This window comes from Carcharhinus amblyrhynchos, chromosome 25, assembly GCF_965287045.1.
Source record: "Carcharhinus amblyrhynchos chromosome 25, sCarAmb.v2.hapA, whole genome shotgun sequence".
NCBI lineage: Eukaryota > Metazoa > Chordata > Chondrichthyes > Carcharhiniformes > Carcharhinidae > Carcharhinus > Carcharhinus amblyrhynchos.
The window spans coordinates 14,057,321-14,070,426 of record NC_137348.1 but is presented as its reverse complement, the minus strand read 5'-3'; the positions used below and the strand labels follow the sequence as shown (position 1 = coordinate 14,070,426).

The following is a 13,106-nucleotide window of genomic DNA, read 5'->3' as shown; positions in this document are numbered from 1 at the left end:
TGGTATCAGGGAAGGTACAACTCGAATATTTAAACCTCCCACGATGTACGTAGTCAGTTCAGGGTGGCATCAAACTAACACCAATATTAGAATTCTGGGCATTGTTCAGGATTCCCACTGTTTTTTTTAACTCGCAGATTAACTAATCCAAAATTCACAGGGGTGCTGAAAATCAGCACACTCGAGAGCTTTAATACCAAGGAACCCAACCAAGCTTCTAATTTTCTGACATCTACACTTCAAGTGTGTGAGGTGGTTCTTGGTTGATATGTGGATGACAAAACACACCAAGGAAACATTTCTTCCCTGATTCTTCAGTCAACTTCCGATATTTCAGGTCTGAGCATAAGGTACATGTTGCTTATAGCCTAGTGATCAATTTCAATTCACTGGAATTCAATTATCATGAGACAATTAATCCAAAGCTCAGCTAATGTTCTGGGGGCCTGGGTTTGAATCCCGCTACGGCAGATGGTGGAACTTGAATTCAATTTTTAAAAATTAAGAAACTACTGATGACCGTGAAACCATTGTCGAAAAAACCCATCCGGTTCGCTAATGCCCTTTAGGGAAGGAAATCGGCCATCCTTACCTGGTCTGGCCTTCATGTGACTGCAGAGCCACAGCAATGTGATTGGCTCTCAACTGCCCTCCAAGGGTAACTAAGGATGGATAGTAAGTGCTGGGCAGTTCCACCACCAGAAGAATCCGCCAAAAATTGGAGAAAAGGATAGATTGCCTTTGGATGAGGAGGTCACAATGACCTTGGTGGAAGGGGCTGTTACAAAGAGAATTCAGAATGGCACGATGATCAGTTGAAGCTCATTACAATTCCCCTCTGACTGTAATAAACCCAACTGAACTCTGACCACTTTGCTCTCCACATGTTTCCCAATCCTATTTCAAATGGATTGCAGGAACAATCTTTCATGCAGTTAGTTTTTTTGGTTTTCCTCAAAGCATTGTCCATATTTTTGACACCACATATGTTATCCTTTGAAGTGCCTCTTTCTATCCAGTAGGGCCCTTGTGTAATGACAAACAGGCTCTCGTGTAATAGTGACTGACAGGAACTCAACAGATATTTCTCAAAGCCTGGAGATCTCAACTTAACCCATTGCCTTCGATATGGAGTGCTACAAATTGGCAGATGCAGACAGACAACAAGATTGGCCAGCCGTATGAAATGGAAATGTCACTTGACAGTATTTATTCCTGACTGTAAGAGAATTCCAACCAGGAACACCAATGTCCCTTAGTGACCTTTGCTAAATTGTTTATACGCCTTGTTGTGGCCTGATAGGTCTCAGCAAAGCCCCAAAACCCAGTTTAGCATAATTAAAAATAAACAAGGCTTTGCTGGCCTGATGCTGCTCCAAACATCCCTCACATTGACCTTAAGTCAGCCTCAACCCAGTAGCAGCACTCCTGTTCAAATCAGGAAGTCACAAATTCCAGCCTCACTCCAGTTGATCTTTCTTTATACCCTAGCTATTTCTGCAAGGAGTAAGGATGTGTTATTGCAGTTATACAGGGTCTTGTGAGGCCATACCTAGAGTATTGCACCCAGTTTTGGTCTCCTCTTCTGAGGATGTTCTTGCTCTCGAGGGAGTGCAGCCTACGTTTACCAGGCTGATTCCGGGGAGGGCGGGACTGATGTATGAGGAAAGAGTGACTAGATTAGGATTGCTTTTGCTGGAGTTCAGACAAATGAGAGGAGATCTCAGACTTACAAAATTTTAACAGGACTAGACAGGATAGATGCAGGGAGTCCAGAACCAGGAGGTCACAATCTGAGGAGTCAGGGTCGACCATTTAGGACAGAGGTGAGGAGACATTTCTTCAGCCAATGAGTGGCTAGCCTGTGGAATTCATTACCACAGGAAGTAGTTGATGCCAAAACATTGAATATATTCAAGAGGTGGCTGCATATAGCACTTGGGGTGAATGGGATCAAAGGTCATGGGGAGAAAGCAGGATTAGGCTATTGAGTTGGATAATTAGCCATGATCACAATGAATGATGGAGCAGACTCAAAGGTCCAAATGGCCTCCCCCCGCTCCTATCTTCCATGTTTCTATGTCAAACTACATTCTGCACCTTCTTTCCTTCTCTTCTCTGAGCGGTATGCTTTGACCGTCTGGTGCACAAAAAAAATTACTTTTCACTGTATACTAATACATGTGGCAGTAGTAAATCAAAAGGACTTCTACACATAGTTAGGCTGATATTTCAGCACAATATTGAGAGAGTTACACTGCAGTTTTAAAATGGAGCCCCTATTTTAGTACAAATATAGATATAGCTTTATATCTTAGTGCCTAGCTTATAAGGAACCCACAACTCTAACAAGTAGTGTAGGGGGTTTATCCTGGCCATCCAAAATCTCTCATCCATTATACCTGTCCATTCATAGAATCCTTACAGTGCATAAAGAGGCCATTCTGCCCATCTAGTCTGCGTGATTTTGCGACAGGCCCTATCCCTATAATCCCACATAATTACCCCACTAACTCCCTTAACCTAGGCACCTTGGGACACTAAGGAACAATTTAGCATGGCCAATCCACCTAACTACACGTTTGGTATGTGGGAGAAAACCCACAGACATGGGGAGAATGTGCAAACTCCACACAGACGGTTACCTCGAGGCTGGAACTGAACCCAGATCCCTGGCGCTTTGAGGCAGCTATGCTAACCACTGTGCCGCTTTCATGTCACTGCTGTTTAGAGTTCTGCTAAGCAGATATTGGCCAACAACAGTGGTTGACTTTCCAAGGTATGAATGGACAAAGTGTCTTGTGATGTCCCACAGTCACAGAAGCTGCGATGTAAAGGCAGGTTGTTCATACTATAATCACAAATGATTTTTTTCAGATACAACAAAAAGAATGACAGTTCGTGGAGATGGTGACTAAATGCCTTTGATGACTGTGGCCTTCTCTCAGTGTTTGTTCACTCAACAAGAAACGAGGTGCACATTTAAAAGGTCTACAGGAAGCGAGGGTCGAAGTTACAAATATGGAAGCCAGGCTTGGTTTAATAACATTTATTAAATGCATTGCAGGCTTAATTATAAAAGTTCACTACACCAATTATTGAACATGCTTTCAAAGACATACAAGTGATAAAATAAAAGCAGGTTTTGTTTCAGGAAGGAAAGCGATTACCTTGGTTATTACATGGTGTACATTCCAAAACATTACATTCATGAACTTCAGGAGCGGGAGAGTTAGACAGCATTGGGTTGTAAGGCTGCCAAAACCCAGCCTTGGTCAATAATGTGTCAAACTAGTGCACATCCAAACAGACCTAGCTCTCTTGGTACTTGAATAGTGAGCTTGTTAGTCATATTCCATTCACACTTGGGCTATGCAGATTCCAATCCAGATTGGCTACAGGTTTGGATTTAAAGGACAGACAAAAAGGTGGCAGGGAATAGTCACTTTTAAGTGAAGAAAAGCTCATCTGGTGCAGTGCTGGGCTGGTTCTGACTCAGCAATAAGTTGATCACAAATGCTGATAAGGCCAGTAGGTAAAATGATACTCAAATGGTGTCTGCCTGAGGAGTTTTTTGGTACTCTCCCATGCTGAAGTCAATTCTCTCAGCCATATATCAGACATACACAGACATACAGCATGGTTGGATCCAGGGTCAACCTTCCTCCACTCTGCTGCAATCCCCATCTGCAACACAGCATCACCTACTAAACCAGTGTGACTTCATCCACAAGAGATGGGTCACCGTGGACACTGGGACAGAGCAAAGTTACCACTTTCCTGCTGAGTGATCCAAACCCTCATCTGACATGCAATCAGCAGAGAGTACTTCAGTCGCAAAGTACTGGGCTGAGCTTGGTGCCAGAAGTGACAATGCACTACGCCTCACCCAGAACCACCTGCACCCCACGTTCAAAATATGTTTACATGCCCATTGACAAGCTGGTGACTTGTCGTCACTAACTGAACTTCATTGGCATAAAATAATCAAGTGCAGATCTGACACTTTAGGCCTTTAAGCAACGCATGCGTGTCGAGATAGTTAGGGATGAACCTGGGGAACACTGACTCAGATCGAGTTAATGCAAATTGACAAATTTTCCAGGTGAAACAGCACACTGAAATGTCACCATTACATAGCAAGCTGACCTTTATCACTCATGTTAGACTGTAGGCAAAGAAGCTCCCTCACTGCTGGTACTTGGGACAATGCTGGCATTGCTCCAGTGACAAGCACATTAATATGACTGCAAGGATTGAAACAGTGCTTTTAACATGAAGTAATAATTAAAGTACAACAGTGTCAAAGTGAAGCTCTGTTTACTATCAGTAAGTTATAATAACCACAAAGTTCCTACAGCAACAGTACACACTAGAATCAACAAACTGTTCAAACCAGTTCCACTTTTTGGAAGAAAGTCCGAGTTCTCTAAAGAACTATTTCTTTCTTCTTTCTCGATCAGGTCACTGCCCAGGTTTCTCACTTCTCAAACATGACTAACTGAATTCTATTGTACCATCAACACACACCCCCCAGTCACACCACAGCCCCCCTTCCCAAAAACCGGGTTTGGTTATGGTTGGTCATTGTGCAGTTTGCGGAGTCCTGGGCAGCGCATCTACCTGGGCACAGGTACCACATTTGGAATCATGGAATGATAGCAAGGTCTCCGACTGGCGTCTGGTTAGAACGCTCTGCAGTGTTTACATTACTGCAGGTTGCCCAGAATGCAGCCCCATCCCACCCACGCAGGACAGGGCTTGGTGCTGTTATACACACACACAGACCCAGTGCGACATTGGGGATTTGTTTGCGTTAAGATCAACAGCATTCCCCTACTAAAACTCTCAGGCAAAAATGGTGAGGTCACTTGGAGTGACATTTATTTCCAATTACAGCACAAAGCTAAACGGACAATGCAGTCATTCAGCAACAAAAATTTAAAAAAACATACTTCAGCACAAAGGAACAGCATAGGAATTGTTAATGTCCGTGATGTTTACTTACTCATCACAGGCAAATGGGTTTTAAACAGGCAATGGGGTCTAAGCGTACTTGACCTATTCATCAAGTTCAACTCCAATGCTATACCTGGGTTAGGTGGCTGAACGCGCTTCAAGGATTTATTTTCCTTGCAGGAGAGGAATCAGGAAAATTGAAACATCTGCCAGTCACGTGAACAGAAGATTTTGGCAAAAGTTAGTAAGGGCATTTTCCTGATAATATAGACTCAGTTTAAAAAGGAGAGAGAGAGTCTTTTTACGAGGAGAGGGATATAAACTGGGAATTTTCACACAGAGAGGGGAGAGGAGAGGGTTTCATTATGCATCACCAGGTTGCAGTCCCAGATGGCCAGTCTTAAAGAGACACACATCAATACTTGACGTTGGTGCAGCCCCAAGGTGGGAACCAGCCGGACTGATTTTTATCAAAGAGCTTTAAGGGGCAATGTTCTATCACACATTAACATCACGGGTGGAGTGGGGAGGTGGTAGGAGGAACTTGATCGGGATGAAGGAGATTTTTTAAGTATTTTTGCTCCACAATTCATTTATGGAAAAAAGTAACTGGAAATACTTAACATCAAAGGCACCAAACATGCATGCTCTTTAAGTTGCAAATCTGTGCGGTCGATCATTTCTAGGGTGCTGACGACAGCTTAAATTTAACTAGTTTCCATCCAGACCTTTGATATATGGGTACAGGCACAAGAGTGGGCACAAGATTTTAACACCTCAAGTTCAAAACATGTAGTTTCTATAGAATATACAGAAATTAAAACATTTACAAATACACTATATATGCTGTGATACAAGTCTTCTAATTACATATATTGTACAGATTAAAGTATTGTTTAAAACTAATGGGGCGCAGGTAGTGTGGGGAAAACTAAAATCCTAAGGAAAAAAATCAATGGCATCACATAATTAAATCATCCGCCAAAGCAGCACTCCTTACGAGGATTCTTAACCGCAGAGTCAAGTAGCATTGGCTTTATTTAAATTGGATAGGGTTTAGGGTCGTGGCAGCATCGTATGATGAAGGTGGGACAAAGGCATCTGTACGTCACTGCGCTAAAATTAAACCAGTAAGTGTGCAGAGAATATTATTGGCTTCACCAACGAATGGCTGGCAGGCAACTCTTGTTTGGCTAGAAAACATTCAGGCTGACACTACAACTACAGAAATGTGAACAGTGCAATAGTAAAGCCACAGTTTGCACAGGTCTGGTAGGACATCTGCATGCTGTAAATCTGCCCATCACTTGTGTACATTCCACTGTGACTCACTGCTTTAGCAAATACAATCAAATTGTTCAAAAGTGGAAGCAGTTACGTGTAAGTGAAATATTAGTAGATGCAGCCCCTTTAAGAAGGTCTAGCTGATAATCCATCATCAATGTAAACCAGTACCCCCTGCTTGCTGTTATTACAACATGGAAAAAAAAATTAAAAATAATCCTAACCAAAATTGTCTGTCATTGGAAAACATACATCAGAACTGTGGTCAAGGTTCATCTTCAGTTACTTCACTTTTTTGCCCCCATAATGTTCTGCACCAGGTCCATTGGTAGAGGGAATACAATGGTGGAGTTCTTCTCTGCAGCGATGGTGGTGAGGGTTTGCAGATAGCGAAGCTGCAGTGCCGCCGGAGACTCGGAGATCACTATCGATGCTTCCTTTAAGGCTCTGGATGCGTTCATCTCCCCTTCGGCTGCGATCACCTGTCGGGACAGACAGAGTCAGTGTGGTCTGCAGGAAAGTCCAGTAGTACGGACACGAGAAAGGCAAATTTATTCACAACTGGGCACCTCCCTAGTTGGCTTCAGAGAAAAATGGTACAGACAGTTCTGGTAAAAGCATCAGCACCACCCACCCCCTCTCACCAATGCTTACACTTGTCTACAATTTCCCACTCACAGCCTGAACTCCTATACTTTTCCACGGAGCACCTGAATAATTTTAAAATGGATCCTTCCCCAGAAGGAAACTGGGAGTCAAGGAAAGGTCAGAATCAAGTTTGGGAAGGGAGAATGGGGAGGGGCTGCCTTACTGGCACCTTAACATATTTCAAAGTGCTTCACTTTCAGTGACTTACTTTTGAAGGTCACAGCTAACAGATCAGCTGTTGCAAAGTGCCTGATCCGCTGGCCGTGACCATTTGAAATGTGTTAAGGTGCCAGTTAAGCAGCCCTTCCCCTTTCTCCTTTCCCAAGCTTGATCCCACGACTCCTGATGCTCCTTCCGAGAAAGGATCCTTTTCAAAATTATTCAGGTGCTCCGCAGAAAAATACAAGACTTCAAGATGCATCTGGGAAATTCTAGACAAGTGTAATCAGTTAACTGTAAAGAAGCTAATAAGGAGAGGCTGGATAGGCTGGGACTTTTTTCCTCTGGAACGTAGGAGGCTGAGGGGTGATCTTATAGAGGTCTATAAAATAATGAGGGGCTTGGATCAGCTAGATTGTCAATATCTTTTCCCAAAGGTAGGAGAGTCTAAAACTAGAGGGCATAGGTTTAAGGAGAGGTGGGAGAGATACCAAAGTGTCCAGAGGAGCAATATTTTCAGAGGGTGAAGAGTGTCTGGAACAAGAGGTAGTAGTAGAGGCGGGTACAATTTTGTCTTTTAAAAAGCATTTAGATAGTTACATGGATATAGAAGGATGTGGGCTGAATGCAGGCAATTGGGATTAGCTTAGGCATTTTAAAAAAGAAAGGGCGGCATGGACAAGTTGGGCCAAAGGGCCTGTTTTCATGCTGTAAACCTCTGACTCTATGACACTCAAAACCTGCTACAGTGGGCAGGACATGTTATTCATATGTGAGACACTAGACACCCACCCCGCAGCAAATGTTTTACTTGGAATTCACACACGCAGAAGATTGCCCCCCCTTCTCCCGACAGTGAAATGATTTTGGGGGTGAATCCTCTAAAGTGTTGCTGAAGAGGTCAAACTGCCCCACTGACTCTTGGGAAACAGTGATCACCTCTGCCTAAAATGCAGAAGTTTCATTCCAGAAGGCACTTAGCACATCAGAGGCAAAATCCAGACGTTGGTGAAATCTCACAAACCCCCAAACACGTTTGAGAGGAAACTCGATAAACAAGTGAAGGGGAAAGAGGGGGAAGGATGGGATGCTTGTGTTAGAGCAGAAACACTGACATGGACCTGTTGGATAAGTGCCCCCGTTCTGAGCCTTTAATACTAACAATTGTTCAGAAAGCTCTGTTCTGACACACTGGGCCATCTGTCTGAGGTTACAACATTAAAAATGCAAAGTGCTTTCTCAATCTTGGCAACGCCAGGAGTAATTCATTCCCACAGAGACTGAAAGCATAAAGGCCAAATGCAGAACTAAAATGAGGAATAGCGGCCTTTGAAAGGGGGGAAGTTTCTGTAGTGTAGTGGTTATCACATTCACCTAACACACAAAAAGCTTCTGATTCGAAGCATCTTCATTTTTGGGGTAGCACGGTGGCACAGTGGTTAGCACTGCTGCCTCACAGTGCCAGGGACCTGGGTTCGATTCCCAGCTTGGGTCACTGTCTGTGCAGAGTCTGCACCTTCTCACCGTGTCTGTGTGGGTTTCCTCCCGACGCTCTAGTTTCCTCCCACAGTCCAAAAGATGTGCTGGTTAAGTGTATTGGCCAAGCTAAATTCTCTTTCAGTGTATCCGAACAGGTGCCCGAGTGCGGCAACAAGGGGGTTTTCACAGTAGCTTCATTGCAGTGTTAATGTAAACCTATTTGTGACACTAATAAATTAATGGATTAAATAAATAAATAAAATAAATACAGACGGTTCTGTCAAGTGAAAGTTAATTTAAACCAGGGTTGCTGCAAGAGGATTTCAAAATCCACAGAAACACAAAAAAGACAAAAATAAAATAAATTTGTAAAACGCATTCAACTGTTTTGTACTCTTCACATCCACTGTCCACTTCCAGGTCAGACCCAAACCCTGTGACGTTATTGCCAACTGTCCTTAATCCTCAACTTCAGAAGCGTGGCCCCGACGGCTTGAATACAGCATTTCCACTCCCGACAGGACTACTCCTAGCTTCAGATAGCCTGCCAGCTCAGTGCCAAACTTGGAGCAGTTTCCTGCCACACACCTCTGCCCTGGCGGAAATATCTGGGATGGCCCAACGCATGATGACAGGCCTTAACGCTGAAAAGATCAGAGTGCGCACTCAGGATCGAGAAAGGACGGAAAGTCTAGCTCTTGGTAACTTCACATAAGCAAAGTTACATACATTCTGCAACAAACCAGGACATAGAATTATAGAATCCTACAGTGCAGGAGGTGGTCATTCGGCTCATCGAGCAAGCATTGACCACAATCCCACCAGGCCCTACCCGTGGAACCCCATGCATTTACCCTAGCTAGCCCCCTGACACTAAGGGGAAATTTAACATGGCCAGTCTACCTAAACCGTACATCTTTGGGCTGTGGGCCCACATATTCCTGATGTATCCATTTCTTTACAATTAATTCTAGGCAACAAGGAGTCATTAAAATACTCGGTTGTGTATTTAAATGTGACAGGATCAACATCAAACCCTTTCATAATTAAGATAAAGGCAAAATACTGCAGATGCTGGAATCTGAAACAGTGCTTGAAAAAAAAAAAGGCCCTTATATTTATCCTGCTAATCCTCCTGATACTAAAGGGCAATTTAGCATGGCCAATCCACCTAATCTACACATTTTTGGATGGTGGCAGGGAACTGGAGCACCTGGAGGAAACCCACGCAGACATGGGGAGAATGTGCAAACTCACAGACAGTGACCCGAGGCCAGAATTGAACCTGGGTCCCTGATGCTATGAGGCAGCAGCGTTAACCCCTGTGCTGTCTTTGCTTCCTTTCATAACTATCTTATTTGAGGCAGGGAGGGGCACGGACACATTGAGCTGTCCCTTTTTCTAGGTGAACTGGTTTTTAAGTCAACTGTGCCAAAAAGAGAGAGGATACTGCTGAACTGACAGCTAACATCGAGTATAAAGGTTTCTACTCAAACGCACTCTCCCTAGTTATCGATGCTGGGTTGGATTAATTCTATTATATTGTGCATGGTGTTATAACAACACACTCACACTGCTAAGTCATTAAACTCTGTTGGGTTCCAGTCCGTGAGCAAGGCTTAATCACCCAATTCAATTTGGGAGATTGGAATATTTCTCAAGTGACCGCCATTGTTTAGAGAGCTTGCATCGAATGCTTCATCATCTGGTGTTGTGAATGTATAGCAACTGCCTCCCACAAAGGTGTTTTAGATACAGGAACATTTCCAAATTAATCTAAAAATAGAACACATGCAAATACAGGCGACATTTAAAACTTAATTCAAGACAAACTTTCAGACAAGTTGATTATTTCTCAAGTTCAACTGGAGCAACTGGTTTTACTCACTGTCAAAGTAGAAAAGGGGAGTGCAGGTTAGAAGTAGGCCAGGAATTGGAGCTGTTTTGAAATGGCTCAGTGCGCCTAGTCAGTAGCTGGCTCTCAGGTTCAGTTGAGCAGGTTGAATAGGTTTGGCCGTGATGCAAATGACCTCAGGAACCCCACCGTCAGAGAAATCATAGCCAGAATTCCCATTCCAACAAATGCTGGAGGCGCTCACTTAGGAATCTGCACATTGTCCCCATGTCTGCATGGGTTCCTCCGGGTGCTCCGGTTTCCTCCCATAGTCCAAAGATACGCTAGTTAGGCAGATTGGCCGTGCTAAAAAAAAATTGCCCCTTAGTGTCGGGGGGCTAGCTGGGGTAAATACGTGGGGTTACGGGGAGAGGCCTGGGAGGAATTGTTGTCGGTGCAGGCTCAATGGGCCGAATGGCCTTCTTCTGTACTGTAGTGATTCTATGATTCTGAGGAAAATAAGAAGAATTGGCCATGGGTGAGCCTGTTGGCAGGACACAGACAGACTCCAAATAATCGCCTTCTCTGAAGCATGAGAGAAACTGGGGCTTGGGTGCTCTTCCAACCAGTAAAAAACTACTCCCTGTCAATGAAGATCAGCAGCATGAGCCTGGAAAATGTAGTCCATGTTTCACATCTTGGGAGGCTCCTCTAGTCAAAAAGGTGACAACAAAACTCACCATTCCCTCCAATGTGCCTGTTCTAGGGAAAGAGTATTGAGGGCCAGCAGCTCAAGCCCACAGACTAATGTCATGGCCTTACTGGGCAGTAGTGATGTCTGCACTCCACTCTGCACTCTGCTTTGGAGACTTAGAATAGGCACCTCAAAGTATTGGAGAAGTAGCATCAGTGGCAAGAAACATCAGCATCCACTCCCAAGTCCAACATCAAGCACTGATCACTCAAAACCAGCACTGTGGGTGAGGCATGTAGTCTGTATATCTGACACCAAACTCCTGACGCAACTGTTCTGCTTGGTGCTCTGTCGCCACAGCAGGCTGCCCCTAAAGCATTCCCACTGTCCTTCTGGAGGTCCTCCAAGCATTCCCTGAGATCCCAGCCAAGTCGTGGAGATCCCTGGGCAGGACTAACCAAAATGGAGAAAGTTTACTCGGGAAGGCACCAAGCACAAAGAGACTTTGTTGGGAATGGAGGAAAAGTGGAGATGTTGGAGAGAGTGGGGTAGAAGGGGAGGGGAAGAGACAGAGCAGGGGAGTTGGGGGGTGGGGGGGGGGGGAGGCGGCGGTGGGTGGTGTGGTGAAAACAGAGTGACCACAAACCTCCAAACAGATCATCTGCCCAACCTGGCTAACTCCTAGCTGCCTTGCATGTGGCAGAGACTACAGATTGGGCGTTAGTTCTATCAACCATCTCAGAATGCGTTCAATCGGAGTGTAAGCAAGTCATCCTAAATCCTGAGGGAATGCTCAGGAAGAAAAGAACTCAATCCCTTGTAGGGTGGGGATGAACAGGAATTCACATGGAGGCAGCTTTGTATAGCTACTAGTTCACTCATCCAAAGCTTACAGCTTTAAGCCTAACTCCACCCACCCATGCACACTTAGAAGAAAAAATACTGGAAAATCTCAGCAGGTATGGCAGCATCTACGGAGAGGGAATAGAGTCAACGTTTTGAGTCTGGATGATCCTTCATCAGAGCTGAGAGAATCAGCAGGGATTTATACTATGACAGTTGGCGGGCAGGGGACGGGGTTGAATGGGACAAAGGGAATGTAAATGAGGATACAAAAACTGAGATGTTGAGTGTCCATTAAGTGCTCAAACTGCATGAATGGCAGAACAGAGGTATAGATGGTGAAGGGACTGCCAGGGGATTATAGTAGTTGTCCTGAAAAGAGGGAGGGAGGGGGAGGGCGAGGGAGGGCAAGGAGGAAAGTGGAAAAATGGAACTGAGAAAGTGGGATGATAAAATGGATGAATGAGATGAAACAATAACAGATGTGTTTTCACTAGGGGATTTTCAACGTAGCTTCATTGTAGTGCTAATGTAAGCTTACTTGTGACAATAATAAATAAACTTTTAAACTTAAATCTTTCCATGCGACAGACACTTAATGATTCACCAACCTTATTCCATTCTGTCTATGTAATCTCACCACAGAACAAATTCTCCACTAGGGAAACATTTTTGAAATAGAAAGGTTTATAGTTTTGAGACTGTGTCACAGTTGAGAGCTGTTTTGGTGATAAATTGCTTCAAGGCATCAAACCCGGTGAGGCAAGGCAGTCTTCTGTGCAAAACATCAGCAGTCCTGAGCCGCCCTTAATCCTAGCTGCACCGAACAAAGTCCAATTACACTGGAGGCCAAAAGAGACCTCTTCCAACCCCAGGCGACAGAGAAAGCAGCTCAAATATTGGCATTCAGTTAAACAAATCAAAACATCAGAATTGATTCCACTCCATCTAATGATCTGGGACATTAGATCAGACAACACTGATGCAAGACTGCCCGAGTCAATACAGATAATATGATAGTCCTACCAATAACCTTGCTGTTAAAGAGATTTTGTCTGGCCAAATAGGTTTGTTGATCACAAGATGACTAGACCTCCAAATACAGCATACACTGGAAAGCAGCATTTTTATTAAGAGGAAGGTTGATTGCTTTGCAACAATTCCCAGCGTAACCAGTTAATGAAGATGGAAAACATCCATTCATTC

At 44.1% G+C, this 13,106-nt stretch overlaps 1 protein-coding gene across 1 annotated transcript in view; it reads right to left on the bottom strand.

Moving 5' to 3' along the window:
• Window positions 1–3,034: 3,034 nt before the first annotated feature.
• Window positions 3,035–13,106, bottom strand: part of stom (stomatin) — a 49,729-nt gene continuing 39,657 nt past the window's right edge. The window contains exon 7 of the mRNA XM_080211783.1: window positions 3,035–6,725. Within this exon, the coding sequence (XP_080067909.1) occupies window positions 6,531–6,725 (195 nt within the window). The 3' untranslated portion in view covers window positions 3,035–6,530. The remainder of the gene's footprint in view (window positions 6,726–13,106) is intronic.